Here is a 24,527-nt window from a genome sequence, read left to right on the forward strand (position 1 = left end):
GACTGAGATTGGTCTCCGCACCCCTAATGCCACCCATGATGGAACAAGCTAACTCAACAACTGATTACTGGATTGCCTTCCTGTGTGTGACTCAGCCCCTGTCCGAGTTCCTCATCCACAGCCTCTGAATGAGCAGTGACGCGCTGCATTCGCAAAGGGTCACTCAGTAAATATAACCACTGTCCAAAATGTCTAATGATAACTGTGTTTTTTAAGGTATAGCCATAAATGTCTGGGGGTAATTTAAACTCATGTCCCCTGATGGGAAACTGGGGTGATCAGACTGGCTGCCTGATTTAAACATGGCCCCACTTCACATTCATTTACAGTCCGACTAAGTCATTGACAACACCGAAGGAGGCTATTCGGCCCATTCCTATTGAATCAACAGCAGCTGATCCACTTGCATCAGTTTCCCATTGGACATTTTAGGTTAAGTCAATGAGAATATTAGCCACATCCCCATTACTCAGAGCACCAGGGTTAGGGAGTGATCAGGACAGCCCCTGCTGCTGAGCTAACGATTACAGAGTCACAACATGCACACTTCCCCACACACACACACACACACACACACACACACACATCTCCATCCTGCCAACTGACGGGACTGGACAATAAGGGATGGAACAGAGCTGATTACAGTAACTCATTCACCAGCAGAAGAACTAAAGAACACAAACCATGTTGTAGGAAGGTGACCCTTCCCTTCAGGGTAGGTCAATTAGATGAAAAACAGCCTTGTTCACATTGCTAAACGGCACGTCAGAACATCATATGGTTCTTAGCGCAGTGTAACAGAGCAATTTGAGTGACCCAGAGCATCACAGGCACTCACAAGCACACGCACAATCCCATTCACACATGTCTGCTTATGCACGTGATGTACCCACACATAGGTTCCCCTCCCCCCCCTCCCCCCACGCCCGAGACAGAGGGCGCCAAGAGCAGGAAAGATGGAGAAAAGAATTCCAACTATTCCCCAACAGCTTTCACGGAGGATAAATTTATAATTCCGAAGCTCCACGCCTTTATTAAAACAAAAAAAGGAAGCGGCTCTGTAGGATTGGATCCCCCACCTCTTGACTTTTGTGGCAGGACAGCTGCAGAGGAGACCCCTGTGGCTCTGTGATACTGAATAGTCTCAATTCCTCCTGTGACCCTGGGACAGGGCCAACTTATGGAAGAGGCTCTGGGGGATGGGACAGATTGAGCTGTGCAGTAACCCTTCTCATATCTTCAAGTACAACAACAGCCTACATTTATATAGCACCTTTAATGTGATTAGAAAGGCCAAGGGCACATCACAAGAGCATAAATCAAACACAATTTATGCTGAGTTACAAAGCAGATACAAGAACAAGCGACCAAAAGCTCGGGCAAAAAATAAGTTGAAGGAGTGACCTGAAAGGAGGGAAGAAAGAGAGCGAGGTGGAGAGGTTGAGGGAAGGAACTCAAGAGCTTAGGGCTCAGGCAGCTGAAGGCTAGGCCACCCATGGGTGGGGTGGCAAAAATTAGAGATGAATTGGGGGAAGCACAGAGATCTTAGAGGGCTGTGGGAGGACACAGATAGGGAGCAATGAGGTCATGTGGTGATTTGTTACCAAGGATGAGAATTTTAAATTCAAACTGGACCCCGAGACAATATAGGTCAGGCGGCAGAGAAAGTGATGGGTGAACGGGAGGGAGAGTGCGAGTTAAGTGAGCGAGTGATGGGTGAACGGGACAGTGCGAGTTAAATGAGCGAGTGATGGGTGAACAGGACAGTGCGAGTTAGGCGAGGGAGTGATGGGTGAACGGGAGTGCGAATTAGGCGAGGGAGTGATGGGTGAACGGGACAGTGCGAGTTAGGCAAGAGAGTGATGGGTGAACGGGAGGGACAGTGCGAGTTAGGCGAGAGAGTGATGGGTGAATGGGAGGGACAGTGCGAGTTAGGCGAGGGAGTGATGGGTGAACGGGACAGTGCGAATTGGCGAGAGAGTGATGGGTGAACGGGAGGGACAGTGCGAGTTAGGCGAGAGAGTGATGGGTGAACGGGAGGGACAGTGCGAGTTAGGCGAGAGAGTGATGGGTGAACGGGAGGGACAGTGCGAGTTAGGCGAGAGAGTGATGGGTGAACGGGAGGGACAGTGCGAGTTAGGCGAGAGAGTGATGGGTGAACGGGAGGGACAGTGCGAGTTAGGCAAGAGAGTGATGGGTGAACGGGAGGGACAGTGCGAGTTAGGCGAGAGAGTGATGGGTGAATGGGAGGGACAGTGCGAGTTAGGCGAGAGAGTGATGGGTGAATGGGAGGGACAGTGCGAGTTAGGCGAGAGAGTGATGGGTGAATGGGAGGGACAGTGCGAGTTAGGCGAGAGAGTGATGGGTGAATGGGAGGGACAGTGCGAGTTAGGCGAGAGAGTGATGGGTGAACGGGAGGGACAGTGCGAGTTAGGCGAGAGAGTGATGGGTGAATGGGAGGGACAGTGCGAGTTAGGCGAGAGAGTGATGGGTGAACGGGACAGTGCGAGTTAGGCGAGAGAGTGATGGGTGAACGGGACAGTGCGAGTTAGGCGAGAGAGTGATGGGTGAACGGGAGGGACAGTGTGAGTTAGGCGAGAGAGTGATGGGTGAACAGGAGGGACAGTGCGAGTTAGGCGAGAGAGTGATGGGTGAACGGGAGGGACAGTGCGAGTTAGGCGAGAGAGTGATGGGTGAACGGGACAGTGCGAGTTAGGCGAGCGAGTGATGGGTGAACGGGACAGTGCGAGTTAGGCGAGCGAGTGATGGGTGAACGGGACAGTGCGAGTTAGGCGAGAGACAGCAGAATTTTGGATGAAGTTTACAGAGGGTGGAGAGTCTGCCAGGAACACATTGGAATAGTTGAGTATGAAGGTAACAAAAGTATGGATGAGGGTTTCAGTAGATGGAGTGTGGAGGGTCAGAGTCAGGTAATGTTACAGAAGTGGAAACTGGTTGCAATCCATATTCAGTCATCCTGCGTCAAGTCCCAACTCCCTTCTGCTCACCTTAAAACTACGGAAGTCCTCACTTCCCTCAGCCTTCTATTCCTCACCCTCTAACCACCTTCATTATCCTCATCTTCTCTCTGACTCCAGCCTGTTCTGCTTCTGGTGCTACTGGGTATTCAATTGGACATCTCAAAAGTGCTCCTCAGCACCACCCTTTCCCCTTTGCACGCTAACTCATCACCTCTGGAGCTCTCTACAAGCATCACGATGGTGAGGATAAACAACTAAATGATATTGCAGGTGGCATCATGTTGTATAAAGAATCTGCAAGTCCCAGTCTAGTACAAATTGTGTTCCTAAGCGTGGATTTCCCAGAGGTGCGCTCCCCATAGCAGGATCGTACCCATAGCACAATAACACTGAGACATGCTGTAAAGAGATGGCTAGGTCAGAAAGCACTGATAAGCCACAGTGTAGTAACATTACACAGCTACAGGTATGTACAGCCATGGGGTTCCATTGTCATAGTTCAGTCCCATCTCTGCCATTTTCCTTATTACTTACCGACTTCAGTCTAGAACTGATCTGTAATTCTTCCAACTCAATACAGATTCACTTTATTAGCCTATAACCGAGGCTGGGATTTAAAACCTGCAGAGTGAAGGGGTTCTGCCTCATCAGAGGTGCTGCCCTATTGCAGGATCACTCCTAGAAAACTGGATTAAAACTAAAGCACAAACGAAAGCCTTTTCCCCGTGTGTGCGGGAGCCTGAACCCGCAGTCATTTGGATTTTTGCATCAGTTCCACTGAAAGGCTTAATGTGCGATGGTGGCTGATTTGCACACATCCCCACTTAATGCATCAATAAATTCTTCCCGCTGACAGCCTATCTTTGAAGTCTTTCCCTTTTGTTTTTGTCAATTTTTAAAAGATGTCTTTAGTGAGTGAGTGGACTCAAATGAGAAACACATTAAACTCAACTAAGAGGTAAGAAACACTTTTTTTTTAACCCTTCCTCACCTGAATTTGAACTTCCCAAAACAATCAAGAGAATGGGTCAGGGTCACAAGGAACAGGAGGAGGCCATTCAACCCCTCAACCTGCTCTGCTATTTCATCAAATCATGGCTGATCTGTATCTCACCTCCATTTGCCTGACATTGTTGTGTGTCCCTCGAAACCCTTACTCAACAAAAATCTAACATCTCAGTCTTCAAGCTCTAATTGATCCTCAGAAACATGACTTTTGGAGGGGGGGTGGGAGGTGGGGGCTGTGGCAGAGTTCATTTAGCTATTTTAATTCTGCTCCTTTATGCATTTGAGTTTTAACATGAAACCCAATTCGAGAGCTCACAGACTGGGGAAGTCCCTGAGATTATCTCCTGCTCTCCGGACGCGCTTCGGAGTGCAGCGAAGTAGGAGCAGATCCCAGGAATCTCCTGACCACCGTGTCCGGTGTCCTCCCTACTGGCATCCACCAGCCCTCAAAACCCTAATAACCTCCTCACTCCCCACCGTCCAGTTTGAGAACCTCTGCTACAGGGAGGGTGGGGAACAGTGGGACTCGTTCTAGATTGCCAGCAAAGGCACGATGGGCCAAACGCCCTCCTCTTCTGATGTAAACATCTATGGAACTCTGACAAAACAGCTCAAATTGGGTTGTGTGCCATCACAGGATTGGGCCAGAGGACAGTGAACGGCTTGGGGAGTGTGGATAAATCACACATTAAGTTCATGTGCAGAATAAGCAGTTCCTTTATCTCCATCAGGTACAGCAGCTATGTAAATAAACGGATGCTGTGAATCTGACTAGCTCGCCTCTCTGTTGCCAGAAGCTGCAGTTTATTTATGTTTATAAATGGCATGCAGTCTGTTTCCTCAGTTCCAAAGAAGCCAGTGCTATGCAAAGGGAGGGCGAAGCAAATATTGTCGAGCTCAGACATTCACACAGCATCTCTGTTACCCTGTTTATACTGTAGAATTCACTCTGGTCAGGAATGGGTAATTCCGGTTGGTGATCCCACCTCTCCCAAACTCTACAGTCTACACGTGGGAAAAGCCCCTTGTTAAAGAATATGAAACAAGCAGCTAGAGGGAGCAGCACAACTGTAATGCAGACAGAAACGTTCAGGTGCACAGCAGACAGAAGGGGATCAAATAGGAGGAAAGTGGTAACTGGTCATAGTGTCTCAACTTTGGGGATGGCAATGGATAAAATAGCAGCAACAGTGCCCAGCCCAATATCAGCCTCAGAATGGGAAATGAACACATGTGAACAGTGGGGGTGAGCAGGAAGAGGGCAGATTGTGATGGCTAGCACAGTTGAATATGCCGCCGAAACTATTAGATTAATTGTCTGCAAACTTGCCAGTGTGATGAGTCCCTGCAAATACCAACACACTTACTGAACCCCCTCCCCCCACAAATACCAACACACCTACTGAACCCCCTCCCCCAGCAAATACCAACACACCTACTGAACCGCCTCCCCCAGCAAATACCAACACACCTACTGAACCCCCTCCCCCAGCAAATACTAACACACCTACTGAACCCCCTCCCCCCACAAATACCAACACACCTACTGAACCCCCTCCCTGCACAAATACCAACACACCTACTGAACCCCCTCCCCCCCCGCAAATACCAACACATCTACTAAACCCCCTCCCCCGCAAATACCAACACACCTACTGAACCCCCTCCCCCAGCAAATACCAACACACCTACTGAACCCCCTCCTCCAGCAAATACCAACACACCTACTGAACCCCCTCCCCCAGCAAATACCAACACACCTACTGAACCCCCTCCCCCAGCAAATACCAACACACCTACTGAACACCCTCCCCCAGCAAATACCAACACACCTACTGAACCCCCTCCCCCAGCAAATACCAACACACCTACTGAACCCCCTCCCCCAGCAAATACCAACACACCTACTGAACCCCCTCCCCCCGACAAATACCAACACACCTACTGAACCCCCTCCCCCCCACAAATACCAACACACCTACTGAACCCCCTCCCCTCCGCAAATACCAACACACCTATTGAACCCCCTCCCCCCACAAATACCAACACACCTACTGAATCTGCCCCCTCTCCCCCTACAAATGCCATCACACCCAGGGAACCTCCTGTAGGCATTTGCAAGAATCTTCAGCCAGAAGTACTAAGTGGATGATCCATCTAGCCTCCTCCAGAGGACCCCACAATTACAGATGCCAGTCTTCAGCCAGTTCGATTCACTCCATGTGATATCAGGAAACGACTGAACACACTGGATACTGCAAAATCTATGGGCCCTGACAATATTCTGGCAATAGTACTGAAGACTTGTGCTCCAGAACTTACCGTGCCCCTAGCCAAGCTGTTCCAGTACAGTTACAACACTGGCATCGAGCTGGCTATGTGGAAAGTTGCTCAGGTGTGTCCTGTACACAAAAAGCAGGACAAATCCAACTCGGCCAGTTACCGCCCCATCAATCTACCCTTCATCATCAGTAAAGTAATGGAAGGGGTTATCAACAGTGCTATCAAGCGGCACTTGCTTAGTAAAAACCTGCTCACTGATGCCCAGTTTGGGTTCCACCAGAGTCACTTAGCTCTTGACCTCATTACAGTCTTGGTTCAAACATGGACAAAAGAGCTGAACTCCAGAGGTGAGGCGAGTGTGACTCCCTTGACATCAAGGCCACATTTGACCGAGTGTGGCATCAAGGAGCCCGAGCAAAACTGGAGTCAAAGGGAATCAGGGGGAAAACTCTCTGCTGGTTGGAGTCATACCCAGCACAAAGGAAGATAATTGTAGTTGTTGGAGGGCAAAAAGCACAGTGGTGCAGGACATCACTGCAGTAGTTGCTCAGGGTAGTGTCCTAGGCCCAACCATCTTCAGCTGTTTCATCAATGACCTTCCCTCCATCATAAGGTCAGAAGTGGGGATGTTCACTGATGATTGCACAATGTTCAGCACCATTCGCAACTCCTCAGACACAAACGGTCCATGTCCAAATGCAGCAAGGCCTGGACAATATCCAGGCTTGGGCTGACGAGTGGCAAGTAACATTCGCGCCACAGAAGTGTCAGGCAATGACCATCTCCAACAAGCGAGAATCTAACCATCTCTCCTTGACACTCAATGGCATTACCATCACTGAATCCCCCACTATCAACATTCTGGGGAGGGGGTTACCATTGACCAGAAACTGAACTGGACTAGTCATACAAATACTGTGGCTACAAGAGCAGGTCAGAGGCTAGAAATCCTGCGACGAGTAACTCACCTCCTGACTCCCCAAAGCCTGTCCTCCATCTACAAGGCACAAGTCAGGAGTGTGATGGAATACTCCCCACTTGCCTGGATGAGTGCAGCTCTAATAACACTCAAGAAGCTTGACGCCATCCAGGACAAAGCAGCCCGCTTGATTGGCACCCCATCCACAAACATTCACTCCCTCTGCCACCGATGCAGAGTGGCAGCAGCGTGTACCATCTATAAGATGCACTGCAGGAACTCACCAAGGCTCCTTCGACAGCACCTTCCAAACCCACAACCTCTACCATCTAGAAGGACAAGGGCAGCAGATAGATGGGAACATCACCACCTGGAAGTTCCCCTCCAAGCCACTCACCATCCTGACTTGGAAATATATCGCCGTTCCTTCACTGTCACTGGGTCAAAATCCTGGAACTCCCTCCCTAACAGCACTGTGGGTGTACCTACACCACATGGACTGCAGCGGTTCAAGAAGGCAGCTCACCACCACCTTCTCAAGGACAATTAGGGATGGGCAATAAATGCTGGCCCAGCCAGTGACACTCACATCCCGTGGATGCATAAAAATAAACAACACTCCCAGGGAACACCTGACTTGACATATTGGTCTCATTCACCTTAAGGTAATATTCTATGCTCACATCTTCTGTATAATTTAATATACAATAATTGAATCGACAAAACATCTTTATTGTAGAAACCATTGCAAGTTCAGCGCTGGGAGAGTCAGGGGAGGTGAATGAGAGCGTGATTAGTAACTCACATCCTGGAGAGGAAGAAGAGGGGTTTAGAAAGGGAATTCCTAAGATGGGGGATGACTGAAGTCTCCAATGGTGGAGCAGGGAATGGAGGTGGACAGGGGGCCAGCATTGGAGGACAACAGCTGGATGAGATCCCACCCTCGATGCACTCTCTCAGCAATATGTACATTAATCACCTCCTGCTGGACTGTTATTATTCACCAGCTTATTGCTGAGCACAGGACAATGTTACAGATTTACAGAGTCACGCTTGACCGAGTCAGACATGCAAGCAGAAAACTGTCCTCCTGCCCCTGCACGCAAAATAACAAAGTCTCCCAAGACTGACAGACAGTGTTCACAATTATCAAACATTAATCCACTCTGCTGCGTCAGCCCTGCCTAATTCATAACTTCAAGCCAACATTTCTATTCATCTAACAGCAGTATCGTGATTCAAACAGGGATACATTTTTACACACATTACATTTCACAGTTTTTAGTTTGTTCTCGGGATATGGGCAGGCCTGGCATTTAGCATCATCCCTAACTCCCCTTCAGTAGGCGGTGGTGGTGAGCTGCCTTCTTGAACCACTGTAGTGCGTGTGGTGAAGGTACACCCATAATACTGTTAGGAAGGGTATTACAGGATTTCAACCCAGTGATGAAGGAGCGCTGGTGTATTTGCGAATTGGGCTGATGTGTGACTCAGAGAGAATGGTGTTCCGTGCACCTGCTGCCCTTGCCCTTGCAGTGATACGCACTGTTATAAGTGGCACAAAATCAGCAGGTGTCACGGGGGCCCTATCGCCTCCAATTTCCCCATAAAATTATACACCATCCCCAAATGGACATCCATCATCACCTCCTTCACTGTCACTGGGACGATATTCTGAAATTTGTCACCCAGCAACACTGTGTCACCATGGGTTTTTCCTGGTGTAACTTGTGTCAGGCGGTAGGGCAAACTCACTCGGGGCCCCAATATCCATCTCTCTCCACAACAGCTCACTGTCGATTACCCAGGTCACAGCTTTCCCCCGTGCCCTTCCCTGGGGCTTCCACAGGCCTTGCCCTGCCTCTCCCCGCAACCCAGCTCTTCCATTGTGGATCTGTGTTTAAAAAGGACAGTGACAACATACCATCTTCACTGGTGTGAGGCTCTGTCCCAACATCTTGCACAACATCTTCGACGGAGGCAGGGTCCCCATGAGGACTATCACTGAAAAATATGGACCATTCGAAATTAGAGATGAAAACAGAATTCTAATGTACTTTTCACGTGTGCATGTGAGGTGTCTGCATTTGTGGTAGGGGAGGGGGAAGAGGTGCAGTATGTGTGTGGTTGTCTCTATGTGTAGTGACGGGGGTCAGGTGTGTTAGTGGGTTATGTGTGTGGGCGTCTCTATTTGTCAGGGGTTGTAGGATGAGTGCAGCTGTGTGGGTCCTTAACCTCAAGATTGACAGGAGACCGGTGAGACCTTTAGCAGACGAGGAACCCAGCAAGGCCGGGGACGTGCACTGACCCCAAATAATTCCCGACACCCCGGCCTGACAGATAGCCTGGCTGGTGGGAGGGGGTGGAAATTTACCAACGGGACAACAGCCGTGGATCTGTGGGGGCTGTCCCGGGAAGGAGATCAGCGATCCCAGGGAGATCAGGTGACGAGGGTAGAACGGGGAACAGAGGAGAGGGGGCGGAAATCGGGGATGGGGATTCGGGGGTGGGGAGAGGGAGAGGGAGCATTCCTCGCCCACGAGGGGTGTTATAAGGAGCAGATATTTAAAACTTGCTTTGGCCAGTCAGTGCCTCCCTGCCTCGGATCTGTTGCTGGGCAGCCGGCAACGTGGGAAACCCTGACATCTAGTGAATTCTATATCACGACAACATCATCATCAGGTCGTGACTCCTGAATGTTAACTGGGGCCTGACGTGCCTTTTGTAGTCTAAATTGAGACAGTTAAAAACAAATGTCTGAGAAGACAGTGGGTTGGACCTGAGGGTATAAAATGTTTTTAATCTGAACCCTTCCCTCACACCATTCCCACTGGGCAACAGGTTAAAACCACCCGTTGACCATACATTCGCATGTTCCCCGATGATCAGCAGAAGGAAATGGGGAAATTTTCACCACCCTCCCCACCTCACGGGCACTGAGGCTAACTATAGTCACCATAAGAGTGTCGGGCTGTGCAGAGACGTGGTGATCGAGCTTGGAGTATTCCTATCCTCGTACTGCTCAGCTCCACACTGAGTGAGGAACCCAGACAAGGAGATTTTCAAATCTCTGAAGGGCACAAACAGGCTTTGTGGGCCTATGACTCACCAGTAATCCTCTGCTGTCATCCCCCTGTCATACACAGGACCATCCAACTCCTTTGGTCCTGGGAAAATAGTGTCATGGTGGAGGATGATGGACTTGACCAGCTCATTGACGTGGGCCTGACAGGAAACTTGGTCATGGCCTTCTGGAACCGACATCAGGGTGGGCCCGAAGCAGATGGCCAGGTTATATGGGTCCATCATGTTTTCCTCACTGAACTGGGACAAGCTTCACAGGAAAAAAAAACAGAAAATATTCATTCTCTCTTAAAATCAAACCACTGCATCAATAAAGTCAACTGCTGAACATGAAAGGAATTTCTGGCCTGTGATAACTTGGCCCAATACGGATGTGTACTTTCCTGCTAAACCTGTATTCTCTATGCCTGGGAAACCAAAAAGGAACAAGACTTGCATTTATATCACCTTTTATGATCTCAGCATATCCAAAGTGCTTTACAACCAATGAAATGTAGTCTCTGTCAGCCCTACCGATTGTGCAGAGCTCCCTCAGTACTGCCCTACCGACTGTGCACAGCTCCCTCAGTACTGCCCTACCCAGTGTGCACAGCTCCCTCAGTACTGCCCTACCGACTGTGCACAGCTCCCTCAGTACTGCCCTACAAACTGTGCACAGCTCCCTCAGTACGGCCCTACCGACTGTGCACAGCTCCCTCAGTACTGCCCTACCGACTGTGCACAGCTCCCTCAGTACTGCCCTATCGACTGAGCACAGCTCCCTCAGTACTGCCCTACCGACTGTGCACAGCCCCCTCAGTACTGCCCTACCGACTGTGCACAGCTCCCTCAGTACTGCCCTTCTGACCGCGCAGAGCTCTCTCGATACTGTGCTGGGGCGTCAGCCTGCATTATGCTCAAGTGCTCCAAAGCAACTTTTCTGAAAACTTTCTGAGCCAGACCGCGACAAGGTTTTAGACTTAATCCCTGACCTGGCAAACTATAGAATGAAGTTCCCTTTCAATGCAACACAGAGGCTGCTCATTGCAATCAGCACATAGGGTCAGGAAGATCCCAAACCAGAGGCGTGAGTATTCAGAGGAAGGAGGTTGTCCTGGTTAATACCTCATGTGAGACCACAGGCAACAAGACAGGAGCTAAAGACAGGACAGAGGAAGTGCATGCAGGAGGCTCTTCTGACGCTCCCTCGAATACTCACTGGCTGAGGAATGCAAACAGGTAGCGCATCATGATGATGGTGGGCTTTGGCAAACACAGGAGAACTTTGCGGATTTGATGAGCTCGGTTGGCAAGATTTTCAATTGCTGTGAAAAGTGAGAACAAAACATGTCACTGAACTGTAGCTTGTACCTGTTAGATCACAAAAATTCCAATGTGAATATGTTTTCTGCACTCCCCATCCCACGCTCACCCTCCTCTCTTTAATACTGGGAAATTCTCACTGGGAAAACAGCTCAGTGGGGACTGACTACCTCTTCCAAGAAACACCCTTCGTGCCAGAGGCCAAAACTGTGAACATGGACAGGCTATTGGCACATGCAAACTATCGGCACGGAGGTGGATGCCCCTACACGTGGCTGCCATGCTGGTGACCATGCAATCGTGGTCTGGAATCCTGAGTGATTGGCTTCCCTTCCTGTACTGAGAGGACACAGAGGGCACCTGCACTGCCCCAAAACAGAGAGATCAACTAATGGAACTCAGATGGGAGGGATCAAGCCTGAGGCCTTCCAGTCTGTGTGGCTCAGTATCAGAGTGTGTGAGATCAAGCTAAGAATGGGAGAGAGAAGGAGACAGTACTTTGGAGACAGTACTTTGGAGACAGTACTTTGGAGACAGTACTTTGGAGACAGTACTTTGGAGACAGTACTTTGGAGACAGTACTTTGAAGCCAGGCAGCTTCAGACTGCACACTTTATGTACACAGAGCGAACATATCCAGGAAAACAGAAATCTTTCCAATATCTTGGGGCCAGACTTTGAAAGGCACTCTTCCCCTTAACCTTTTACATCCTGTGGAAGGGCCTCTAGTGCCCCCCCTCAAATGTTTTTCACCATCGTCTACGTTTAACCAACCTGTCTGGAATTACCTCATTCGGTTTAACTGGAGAACAGGGTTACATTGACTCTGCCCCAGGACTTTAGGGAATCCTAAGATAAAAGCAAAATACTGCGGATGCTGGAAATCTGAAACAAAAGCAGAAAATGCTGACAAAACCCAGCAGGTCTGGCAGCGTCTATGGAGAGAGAAACAGGGTTAACGTTTCCAGTCTGAATGACTCTTCTTCACTCCAGCATTTTCTGTTTTTGCTTTAGGGAACCCTGGCTGATTGTGGGGGTGTAGAGCCAGGTTCACTGGTGACGTTTTCTGTATTCAACCGTCAAAAAATTAATTTAACACAGCTGCTTTTCCTTCTCTTACCTGACTCCTGCTCAATATTTCCCTTCAATAACTCACTGACTTCATTCACAAGTTAAAGGTTTAACCCTTTCCGAATCTCTCTTCCCACTTTTCACTCTCCTTTCCCAGGAACTGTCAGACATTGTACACATCTCATTATTCCTACTGTTATCTACCAACAGACAGTAGCTGAAACACCACCTCCTTAGTCACTCCCTTCAATCTCACTCTTCCTGCTTTCACTAGGATTCATTTCTATCTTCCTCAAGTCATGTTTGTTTTTAATATTTTTATTTCCTTCGCCCCTCGTGAAGGCAGTGTGAGCTCGAGGCTGACACCAAGACTTGAGGTCATAATGTCCACTGTTACAGAGATACGAGTGATCTGCTGTGCTTGTCGATAATGCTGCAGTGTTGGATGAGATGTTACCTGTCTCCTTGTCCACCTGTTCTGATGAACATTAAAAAACTAGAATGGAGTTTTGCAGCTCCTTGTGTGTGAACTTTGGCAATAAGTATCAGCAGTTTACTACACTGTGGAGGATCACAGCCAAACTACAAATCCCTTCATTGCCTCACCCGCCAACACCCCCACCTCCCTGGCTCTGTAATCTCCTCCAGCCCATAACCCTTCAGGATCACTGCACTCCTCCAATTCCGACCTCTAGTGCATTCTCAATCTTTCATCACTCCACCATTGGCTGTGTCTTCAGCTGCCTGGGACATAAACTCAGGAATTTGCTCCCCACGCCTCCCTACCTCTCTCCTTTAAAGACACTCCTCAAAACCCACCTCTTCGACCAGGCTTTTGTCACCTGCCCTAATATCTTCTTATGCCCTATGTTGTTGGATGACGCTCCAGGAAAACACCATGGCACATTTCACTACATTAAAGGTACTATATAAAAACAATGTGCTGTTACAAATTATTTATACATTTTGACAGGAGTCGAGAGGTGGGATCCTGGTTAATGTTGCACCTTCCTAGCCCAGGAAGCAGTTTATTTATTTATAAATTCGGAAGGTGGTCAAGAATCGGAGTTGAATTAGCTCAGATGTCTGCTGGGGATGCTACAGGTGATCCCTGTCGGAGGGTCTGTACTGCGTGTTGGCTGCGGGACATTCCATGCAGAACTGCCTGACAGCCCTCAGCTGGGCCGGGTTGCCTGGGCGGGGGGAGGGAGAGAAAGAAAGTGGCCAGATTTTTTGGGGGTTGGGGGGGTGCGACAATGATGTGAGCTGGATATTAGCCCTTGGGCTTCATTCCCACGAACCAGACGGGCTGCAGAGAACAACAGGCAGATTGGACCCTGCAACGCTAACAGCAGACACGGTAAGTGAAGAGGGTTCGATGGGCCGTGGGGAGTAGGGCGAGAGGATGGGAAGGGAGGAGAGTTTGCCAGGCCACAGTGAGGAGGAGAGTTTGCTAGGCCACAGTGAGGAGGAGAGTTTGCCAGGCCACAGTGAGGAGGAGAGTTTGCTAGGCCACAGTGAGGAGGAGAGTTTGCTAGGCCACAGTGAGGAGGAGAGTTTTCCAGGGCACAGTGAGGAGGAGATTTTGCTAGGCCACAGTGAGGAGGAGAGTTTGCTAGGCCACAGTGAGGAGGAGAGTTTGCTAGGCCACAGTGAGGAGGAGACTTTGCTAGGCCACAGTGAGGAGGAGAGTTTGCTAGGCCACAGTGAGGAGGAGAGTTTGCTAGGCCACAGTGAGGAGAAGAGTTTGCTAGGCCACAGTGAGGAGGAGAGTTTGCTAGGCCACAGTGAGGAGGAGACTTTGCCAGGCCACAGTGAGGAGGAGAGTTTGCCAGGCCACAGTGAGGAGAAGAGTTTGCTAGGCCACAGTGAGGAGGAGAGTTTGCCAGGCCACAGTGAGGAGAAGAGTTTGCTAGGCCACAGTGAGGAGAAGAGTTTGCTAGGCCACAGTGAGGAGAAGAGTTTGCTAGGCCACAGTGAGGAGGAGATTTTGCCAGGCCACAGTGAGGAGAAGAGTTTGCTAGGCCACAGTGAGGAGAAGAGTTTGCTAGGCCACAGTGAGGAGGAGATTTTGCCAGGCCACAGTGAGGAGGAAAATTTGCTAGCTGGTGGAGATGGTTGTGGGTTGCTTGGGGGAGGTGAAATTGCTGGCAGGAGCAGGGGAGGGCGGGTGATGGCATCATTCATGCAAACCAGGTATGTAGGGGAGGCCAATGTCCCGGGAGCTCTGAGTGAGAGTCAGCTGCTCTCATGGGGGAGGTGAAATGAAATTCCAGCTGCTGCAGATTCTGTGCTGTAACGCTCAACTCTTAAATCCCGTCAGGTTGCATTACTATGGTGGGCCAGCTGTGTCTGCGGTGGGGGTGGGGTCTGGACTCAAGAGACAAACTTGGACTCAATAAGAACAGCCTCTGACCCTGCTACCACTTCAAAAACCCTTTGATAGTCATCAGAATGCCTGGAGAATGCAATCACTGTCTTAGAGTTGGAATTAAACCCACACAGAACAAAACAGACCTTCTTTCATTTAACTGGATCCTAAAAGAATCAATTAGTTTCAATTGTCAACAAGTGGTTTGGAGAGCAGGATAAGCACAGACTGAAAGCGATGATGAGAGAGAGAGAGAGCGGGGGAGGGGGAAGAGAGATTGAGAAAGACAGTAGGGGCGAAGAGAGTGAGATAGACAAAGGGGGTGAGAGAGATAGAGAGAGAGAGAGACAGACAGATGCAGAGTGAGTAGGGTGTGAGATAGAGAGATTGACAGGAATAGAGTTGGGAGATCAAAGAGGAAGTGAGGCGAGAGAAGAAAAGGAGGATGAGAGACATTGGAAATCAATGGAAATAGTTTGAGCAAGAGGTGATGGAGAGAAAGGGAGATGGAGAGAGTGAAAAGCGGGAGAGGTAGAGAGAGAAGCAGAGAAAACCAGGGAGCCGAAGAGGAATGAAATAAAATCTGAGGAAAAGTAAGTAGAGATCGAATGACAGATTATGAAATGAAGTTAGAGGGGGGCCCTGCCCTTCTTTACAATCTCAAGATGAAATTAACAGAAAATTCCAAAGTTTAATTCCAGTACAGGCTGCCTGTGGTATTTGTATAAGGGTTAATGAGCCTCCTAACCTCAGTATTACTGACACAATGGGTTATACTGAACAGAGTTCCCCTTTAAGGGATTTATCTTCCATCACAGCGAGTGGGGTCAGTGCCCTGAGCTCCCAACACAGTCACACCCCCAGTTACCAGATGGCTCCAGTTCTCCATCAGCAATTGACTCCTGTCACTGGGAGATCCTCTGCGCTGACTGAGGAAATGGACTTGAGTCTCGCCAGCTGTTTGGCTTGTACTTATAGCTTCAAAGGCGGGCGAAATTCTTACTCTTCAGCTCAGTTAATCACCTTTCCTGATTCCCAACTCTAGTGCCTCCCGATTGCAGTTCATCAATGTCCATTGGAACAGGCAGGTAAGGCTCTGGCGAAGATGCCAGATCATTCTGTTAAAAGGGAGTTCTAGATACCTTGTCATATTGTAGAACCATACAGCGCAAGAGGTGGCCATTCAGCCCATTCTGCCTATGTCAGCTCTTTGAAAGAGATATCATTTAGTTCCATCCCGCCTCCTCTTTCCCCATCAAGTATATCTTCAATTTCCTTTTGAAAGTTGCTATTGAATCTGCTTCCACTGCCCTCTCAGTCAGCATATTCCAGATCACAACAATTCACGACATAAAAATAATCACCCCCCCCAACCTCCTGTCTCGTTTGTTTGTCAATTATCTTAAATCTGCATCCTCTGTTTACTGATCCTTCTGCCAGTGGAAGTAAGGGAGATTCAGTAGAATGAGCCTATTCTCTGGAGATTAGAAGAATGGAGGGGTGACCTCATTGAAACATATCGATCGTTAGGGGGCTTGACAGGTAGACGCTGAGAGGCTGCTTCCCCCTCGGTGGAGAGTCTAAAGCTAGGGGGCATAATCTCAGGACTGAGATGAGGAAATATTTCTTCACTCAGTGTTGTGAATCTTTGGAATTCTCCACCTCACGGCGCTGTGGATGCTCTGTCGGTGAGTATATAGAAGACTGAGTTAGAAAGATTTCTGGACACTGAAGGAATCAATAGATATGGTGATCGGGCAGGAAAGTGAAGTTAAGGTTAAGGATCAGTGGGCTCGAGGGCCAACTCTTGCTCCTATTTTTTATGCACTTATGCTTTTATTAACTATCACTACCTTTCATAACTTTGAACACGTCTATTAAATCTCCCCTTCTTTGTTTCAAGGAAAACCACTTCAGTTTCTCCTGTCTCTCTATGTAACTGTAGTCTCTAATCCCTAGTTACCATTCTAGTAAACTCCTCCGCACCCTCCCTAAGGGTCAAGAAAGGGTTAGACTATGAGCTCAAGTCTCAGAATGGCCTCAATCCCAAAACCCACTGGCCCAGAGGTGGAGTTAGTGCAATGTTTTAAAAATTTTTATTTTTATTTATTTTTATTTTTCCAATAGGCATAAAGGATGATATTGGGATACAGGTGATTAAGGGGTTAACCCTGCTACAGGAAACCACACTTAATGCAGCGTTGCACTTTGTCCATTTTGACAACCTCCTCTTCAAGTCCTCCGTTCAATTTATCACTTCTTGCTCTTTAATTCTTCCCGTCTGATTAATTCTCAATTCGTAAAACCCACCAGAGTCAGAGACAACTACAAACTGTAAAGTCCGGGCATCTCAGAGAAGGGAAAAATAACACCCTTAATCAGCATAATTCAACTTACTGACGCAGGAAATGAGGTCGTGGAAAATCTCTTTGGGGAAGAGCGGGCTGGCCAATCCTCTGAAGTGTAGTTTCAGTACTCCTGCTATCGAGTCCATATCATGGTCATTTTGATCTCCTGCCAAAGGATCCTCACCTACGTACAATATCACATCAACAAGATGAAGCAAATTGAGAAAGACGGCACGATTTGAACCTGGTTTTTTCCGGGTGTGTGGGAGTTACAATCTCCCAACTTATTTACCCATCTGGAGCCTGCAGGAGACAACCATTCCCAATTTCAGCCTTCTCGACAAGGTATCGGTGGTAGCAGGAAGTGAGGGGAGAGTGCCATTTTTGTGCAAAACTAGAGGCTTCCTCTGAAGCACTAGGCAACGACCATCTCCAACAAGAGAGAATCTAATCATCTCCCCTTGACATTCAATAACATTCCCATTGCTGAAACCCCCACTATCAACATCCTGGGAGTTATCATTGACCAGAAACTGAACTGGACTAGCCAAATATATGCTGTGGCTACAAGAGCAGGTCAGAGGCTGGGAACTCTGTGGTGAGTAACCCACCTCCTGATTCCCAAAGCCTGTCCACCATCCTCAAGAGGAGAATTTTCTCCCCGTTGGGGGAGTTGTGCGGGAGCGGGTGCGCGAGCAGCTGATCGGCTGGGCGCCGCCATTTTATGTGGGCGGGCCAGAAGCGCTGACCGCTCCCTGTGCGTGCGGGGTGGGTTGCCCGAGTCAGGGAGTGTGCCTCAGGAAGATTACTTTCACTTATGGAACATTGAAGAAAGGTAAAATAAAGAAATTTAAGGACAAGTCCCCTCATGTGAAACTGTCACATGAGCTGGGACGTGTTCATTAATTTTATTTAAAATTTTTCAAACACTTTTAAAAAGAAAAGGCCCGCCGAACTGAAAATCTAAATGATGCGTGGTGACGTCGGGAAGCACACCCAACGTCACCGTGTGTCATTTTACACCTCGGCGAGCGGGCCCCGTCCCCACTCGCCGAGCCGAAGATTCTGCCCTAAGGCTCGGGTCAGGAGTGTGATGGAATACTCTCCACTTGCCTGGATGGGTGCAGCTCCAACAACACTCAAGAAGCTCGACACTGTCCAGGACAAAGCAGCCCGCTCGATTGACACCCCATTCACAAATATTCACCCCCTCCACCACCGACGCACAGTAGCAGCAGTGCGTCCCATCTACAAGATGCACTGCAGGAATTCACCAAGGCTCCTTCGACAGCACCTTCCAGACCCATGACCTCTACCACCTAGAAGGACAAGGGCAGCAGCTGCATGGGAACACAGGCTGAAGGGAAAGTGGAATACAGCGGTTGGATAATCAAGGATTCTTTCCTCTGATCCCATCGGCTCCGCACTGAAGCCTACATAAACCCAGGCTCCTCAGTTACCCAGAAGAGCTGTTTAATTTCAAATAAAAACAATGGTTCAGGGAAAAGAGATCACTGACAGTCTCCCTTTTTGACTGAAAATTAAAGCCAAGGGGAGGACTCTGAATGAACACAGCACAGGATTATAGAAGAGAATTAATTCTAGCACATACCTCGCTCAAAGGCGTTTTTGATATCATTAACTTCAATTTGCGATCCTGACACTCGGAAGATTCCTTCATGCTGCAGACCTTTGGGTAACAATATTTAAATAATAAGCATAATCATGAGCTGGCAGCTATCGACCTCCCCCTCCCTGAATAAAGGAATTTCATGTAGCTTATTTCCTATATTATTTTACAAGCTCCACTCCAGAAAGTGCCAGGTTTTGCTGGGATTGATCCTACAGATACCGACTGCTGGAGTGGGATTGACATGCCTATTCATGCTAAACTGACGCCCCCATCACGCTAAGCCTACCCGCCCTGTCACATGACCACCCTGCTTGAGGATGTCAGATGTCACAGGAATTGGCACTGATTTCCATATCACCATTAATGTGCCCCATTCACAGCAACTGGCTGGTGTTATAAATCCTGAAACAGGAAATATAACAAACGTCACACGCCCCCACCACCCCCCTACAACACCCAGCCCTCCTTCCACCTCCCCTCCCCCAACTTCAATACCCAGCAGCTCAATGAACCAGGGGCAGCATTAATCCCACCCGACCCTCCCCTTCCTCATTTTCTTCGGTGGGCCTCCATTCTGGGACTTGTATTTTGCAACAAAACCAACAGTGATGGTCCACACTGTTAACATTCAATGCTCGGGGTTACACCAGGCAGCGGGGACACCTATGACAATTGGAAGGTTCATAATAGCAACAGGAAACCAAGTTGAACATAGGAATTCCAAGGAGATTTTAAACTGTGAGTAAGAGGAGCAATGAGAGAGTATGAGAGGAGATGTATGGCTGACAAAAAAAGGGAAAGCAAAATTCCTTTATAAACCCATAAATATTAAAAGGTCAGTCAGTGGGAGGTTGGGGCTAGTAAGGGACCAAAAGGAGATCTTTTTATGGAAGAGAGGGTATGATGAAGTACTCAATGAGTACTTGCATCTGTCTTCGCCAGATGGCAATGTAGCAGGAAAGGAGGAGGCAGTAGCGCTGTTGGATAGATTAAAAGTAGATAAAAGAATGGGCTTAAAAGGCTACCTGCCCTCAACGTAGAAAAGTCACCCAGTCCATATCAGTTGCATCTCAGGTTACTGAGGGAACTAATGGTGGAAATTGCAGCAGTGCCGGCCACAAGCTACAATCCTTCTAGAACGTGGGGTGGTACCAGAGGGCTGGATGATTGCAAGTGTTAAGGGGAAAGGAATAAACTCAGCAACTTCAGGCCCGTCACCATCATGGTCCCAGGGGTGAGGGAACTTCAGTTAAGTGGATGGACGGTAGAAGTTGGGACTGTATCCTTGGAGGATAGAAGGCTGAGAGGAGATTTGATAGGGGTTTTCAAAATCATGAGGGGTCTGGACAGAGTAGATAGAGAGAAACTGTTTCCATTGGAAGAAGGATCGAGAGCCTTTTACAAATTTAAGGCATTTGGCAATGGGGACATGAGGAGAAGCTCAGGGATAACTGACCATGATCCTCGATGTTTGACCAAGCGTGAATGTTCGTCACATCGGTACTGATGGAGTAGATAGAGAGAAACTGTTTCCATTGGCAGAAGGATCGCGAGCCTTTTACAAATTTAAGGCATTTGGCAAAAGAAGCAATGGAGACATGAGGAGAAACCTCTTCATGCAGTGAGTGGTTAGGATCTGGAATGCACTGCCTGAGTGTGAGGCAGAGGCAGGGTTAATCAAGGCTTTTCCAGGATGGCATCAGGGATGAGGGATGTCAGTTATGTGGGGATATCGGAAAAACTGGGGTTGTTCTCCTCAGCGCAGAAATGACGAAAAGGAGATTTTATAAAGTTGCTATAAATCATAAATAGTTTTGATAGAGTCAATAAAGAGAAACTGTTTCCAGTGGCAGTAGGGTCAATAACCAGAGGGACACAGATGTAAAGCAATGGATGATTAAATTAGAGTTGAGATCAAGAAGCTTTTTTACAAGCAGCAAGTTGTCATAGTCTGAAGGCACGGCCTGAAAGGGCAGTAGAAGCAGATTCAATAATAACTTTCAAAGGAGAATTGAATAAATACTTAAAGGGAAAAAAAAAATACAAGTCAATGGAGCAAGAGCAGGGGAATAGGATTAATTGGGCTGCTCTACTAAAGAACAGGCATGATGGGCTGAATGGTCTCCCTCTGTGCTATATTATTCAATGATCAGGCTCTCCACCTACCGTGTCGGCTGATGAAACGGATGCAGCTTTCCACCACCAGAGGAATGATCTGATTCCCATCCTAGAAACAACGGAATGGAAATAAGCAGCAGCAAGGGAATCTCAGACCTGAGAATTATACAGCTGAATCCCTCCCAAACCCCTTTCGATAAACCCAAAATCCCTCCAAACAGTTAGAGGTGCCAGGAGTGCTACCCACTGGGCCTTTACAAGATATACCAACACCCTTTAAAAAAAAACTATTTTAAATTCATCTTCCCTGAGGCTGATTACCGCCTCCAAATCTGGGGAGGCTCTTTCAGCCTCATTCACACTCTTGGACAAGGTGTAATCGAGAAAACTAATTTTTTGTCTTATAGCCAATTACTTACTCACCTCTACCATCCAACCTCTCTCTCTCTCTCACTACAATGTTTCCTGTCTCTATTGTGATACCATGACAGTATCTCCTTGTCACACACTCATTCTCCTCCCTCCATCCTCACTGTGTGGAGATCAGGACCCATCGGCTCTTGTGCTTATTGCAGCTCATTTGTTCCAGGACCTCATCACCTTCGATCCGCCCTTCCTCCTATAACTAAGGACCAATCTACACTATCTACCACAGCCCTTTCTGATCTTGCTGGAACTTCCACTGCACAGCCTGCAACAGTCCTGCTCAAAAAAAAAAGGCAAAGCAAAATTCCCTCTTCACATACCCCACCCCCTCCCAGGCACATCCTCCCCACCCAGTTATAGATTTCAGCCGATTTACGGCATTACAAAACGTAGCTTTGTGAAGCGAAGTTTGCAATAAATACTAGTGAACGGCACTTGTAGTTCTTTACAAAATAACTGAGTGTACCATCTTGGTAACCAGCTGCCAGCAGTGACTAACAACTCGTTGTCTGGTAATCGTGGAGCACAAATTGGAAAGAGTCCAGGTTTGAGCACACAGAGCTGGCTGAAACAGAAAGGAGGGATGTTTGAGTGAATGCTGGAAGTCTCAGTCTGATGAAGCAGTCTCTCTTAGTCAGAAAGGAACCGCTTCAAAGTCACGAGTCTTCAGAGCAGTCATGTACAAGATCAGACATCCCGAATCACTGGACCCGCGCTAGGGATGGTCCGAGCCAGAGCTGCATTGAGGTGGTGGGGTGGGGGGACTCCACACTGGGCTCCCCAGCAGCTGAGTCCAAAAGCTTCTAGAAACTGTGATCCCGATGACGTAGTCGGTACGAACAAGTTTAATCGAAGAGTACAAAGGGCCCCAGCAGGGTAGTTACCTGTTTTCTCACACTGGAGTTCCGCCGCCCACTGCAAGGGATAGGGTGAGAGAATGGAAATAAAGGGTTAAGCACAGCAGGATAAACACCGAACACTGTCGGCTCAGAGCTAGACTGCACAAACCCAAAGCCATCAGAACAAATTGCATCAAGTCCCCACCACACTGATCACATCAACAAATAACTTGCTCTAATAATCACAATTGCATCAAGCACGGTACTGAGCTAAAATCATTCAAACGAAGCAGACACAGGCAAACCCTGCCCTTAACTGTGCTACTGAGCCAGGCACAACTTCATGGTGTCTAATGTAAGGCAGCTGGCATTCAATGGCATTCCGGTTTCACCTGGGTTCAGGTTCCCAGGAAGAACTGCAGGGGCTTTCCACAAGGGCGGGAGAAGGAGGTGGAGACATCAGGTCACCCAGGGTCATTCTTGTGCACACAGCAGAAAGGGGCACAGCACCCAGCACACAAAGCAGGTCCGCTAGACCCACCCAAACACCAGCCTGGATCCTCCTATTATGGAGCAGGCGAGGGTCCAGCTGGTCCTGCCAATCTTCACCCAGGACTGGGCCTGGATACCACGTGCAAAAAAGATCTGCTCAACTGAAAGGCAGTTTTATTTTTTTCCAATTTTCAGAGGGTAATTGTGTGGGGCATCTAACTGGACAGTACGTGCGGAACAGCCAAAACTACAAATTGTAAAGGCACAGTCAAACCTACCTGGCAAGGGAATAATCTGTCCTCTGGCCTAAAATGGATGGAGGGAGGAAACAAAAGAGAAATGTTAGGAATCTGAAACAAACCAGAAAATGCTGGAACTAAACGACCGGCCAGTCTGCATCAATAAAATACCTGAAACTGGGTTGAGGGCACAGGCCACTTAACCCCTTTTGTCTGGGGTTACTTAGGGATTTAACGTATAAAACATTTAATGTATAAAACAATGGAGTTTAGTGCAATGTATGGGGGCGAGGTACAGGGGGGGTGGGGGGGTGTTGGGGAAGGGGCGGAGAGGGAGCTCCACTCTTGCATCGCAGGAAATTAGAATGAATCCAGGGATGGAAAAAGCTCTGCAATCCATCAGAAGGGCCCCAGGCCCAAACAGCCCTGAATCGCCTACCCGATCAATGACTGACACAATTTTCCTTGAAATGTTCGTGCTGCTTCTTCCTGGACAGTCTATCCCACAACATCACCACCCTCTGTGTAAAGTGGAAATCTAAACAGAGCAACTCCCCATGTCTTAGCTTGAACCCATGAGCCTTGCTCTAGAATCTGTGGCAATTTGAAACTTATTGTCAGGAGTCATTTAGGATCTTGACAGTGCGGATAATATCTGCTCCAGGGAAAGTGGGGAGGAAGTAAGCAAACCCAAGTTTGGAGACTGGTAACAGCTATACCAGTTCATTACCATTGCTCGTCATTCCCTCACTCTGTTTTGCAGGGTGCAATAGTTATTAACTGCCAAGCAAACAACAGTTATGAGAGGGAAGGCTGACAATGGGCCAGTACTCATCACCCACCCACCCAGTCCTGTAACCCGCGCCAACTGTGCTACAAAAAAATTCCCTTTCTGCAGCCCTGATTTCCCATTTCCTGGTGTAGGAAATGGTTTGTTTACGATCAGAGATTCTTTGGGCTGCCCCTTCTGGAAAAGGATTAACTGCAGTGAATAGGAGCACATCAACCTCTTCTCCAAAATCCACCTTTGTGAGTTGCTTCCATCAATCATTTTCTTTTAAGTGTGGGTCTGGTCACCTCACCTCCACACTCACAGGCTGAGTGGAGCCTCAGTTTAGGGAGCTGCCTCGGAATCTGTGCAGGCTCTCGGGGGAGGTAAGAGTCAGCAAGCTGACAGCTGGTAATCTCCCAGTTTCTGCACCATTACCATTCATTGTGGCCACAGCTTGTACTGTACTCATACTCAGACCAGAGTCTGAGCCCACTCAACGTGCAAACACCCCCCACCTCCCCCCAATCATTACTACCCTCGGCTGTAGGACCCCAACTTCTTTTATCAGACAATTCATGGCGTGAGGGGCACTCAAAATGAAAGGTCATTGCTGGCAACAGGTTTAACATGTTGTTGAAAGG

General features: G+C 48.4%; 1 protein-coding gene across 4 annotated transcripts in view; it reads right to left on the minus strand.

Annotated features, from left to right (window-relative positions):
• Window positions 1–24,527, minus strand: part of srgap2 (SLIT-ROBO Rho GTPase activating protein 2) — a 224,019-nt gene that overhangs the window by 14,462 nt on the left and 185,030 nt on the right. For all 4 annotated transcript variants that reach the window (XM_078546485.1, XM_078546488.1, XM_078546484.1 and 1 more), the window contains exons 11-18: window positions 23,154–23,181; window positions 22,429–22,459; window positions 21,167–21,227; window positions 18,980–19,057; window positions 17,417–17,551; window positions 11,474–11,579; window positions 10,301–10,525; window positions 9,116–9,195 (exon numbers count right to left, since the gene is read on the minus strand). In XM_078546485.1, coding sequence (XP_078402611.1) covers window positions 9,116–9,195; window positions 10,301–10,525; window positions 11,474–11,579; window positions 17,417–17,551; window positions 18,980–19,057; window positions 21,167–21,227; window positions 22,429–22,459; window positions 23,154–23,181 — 744 coding nt within the window. The remainder of the gene's footprint in view (window positions 1–9,115; window positions 9,196–10,300; window positions 10,526–11,473; window positions 11,580–17,416; window positions 17,552–18,979; window positions 19,058–21,166; window positions 21,228–22,428; window positions 22,460–23,153; window positions 23,182–24,527) is intronic.

This window comes from Cetorhinus maximus, chromosome 8, assembly GCF_964194155.1.
Source record: "Cetorhinus maximus chromosome 8, sCetMax3.hap1.1, whole genome shotgun sequence".
In the NCBI taxonomy this organism is placed as follows: Eukaryota; Metazoa; Chordata; class Chondrichthyes; order Lamniformes; family Cetorhinidae; genus Cetorhinus; species Cetorhinus maximus.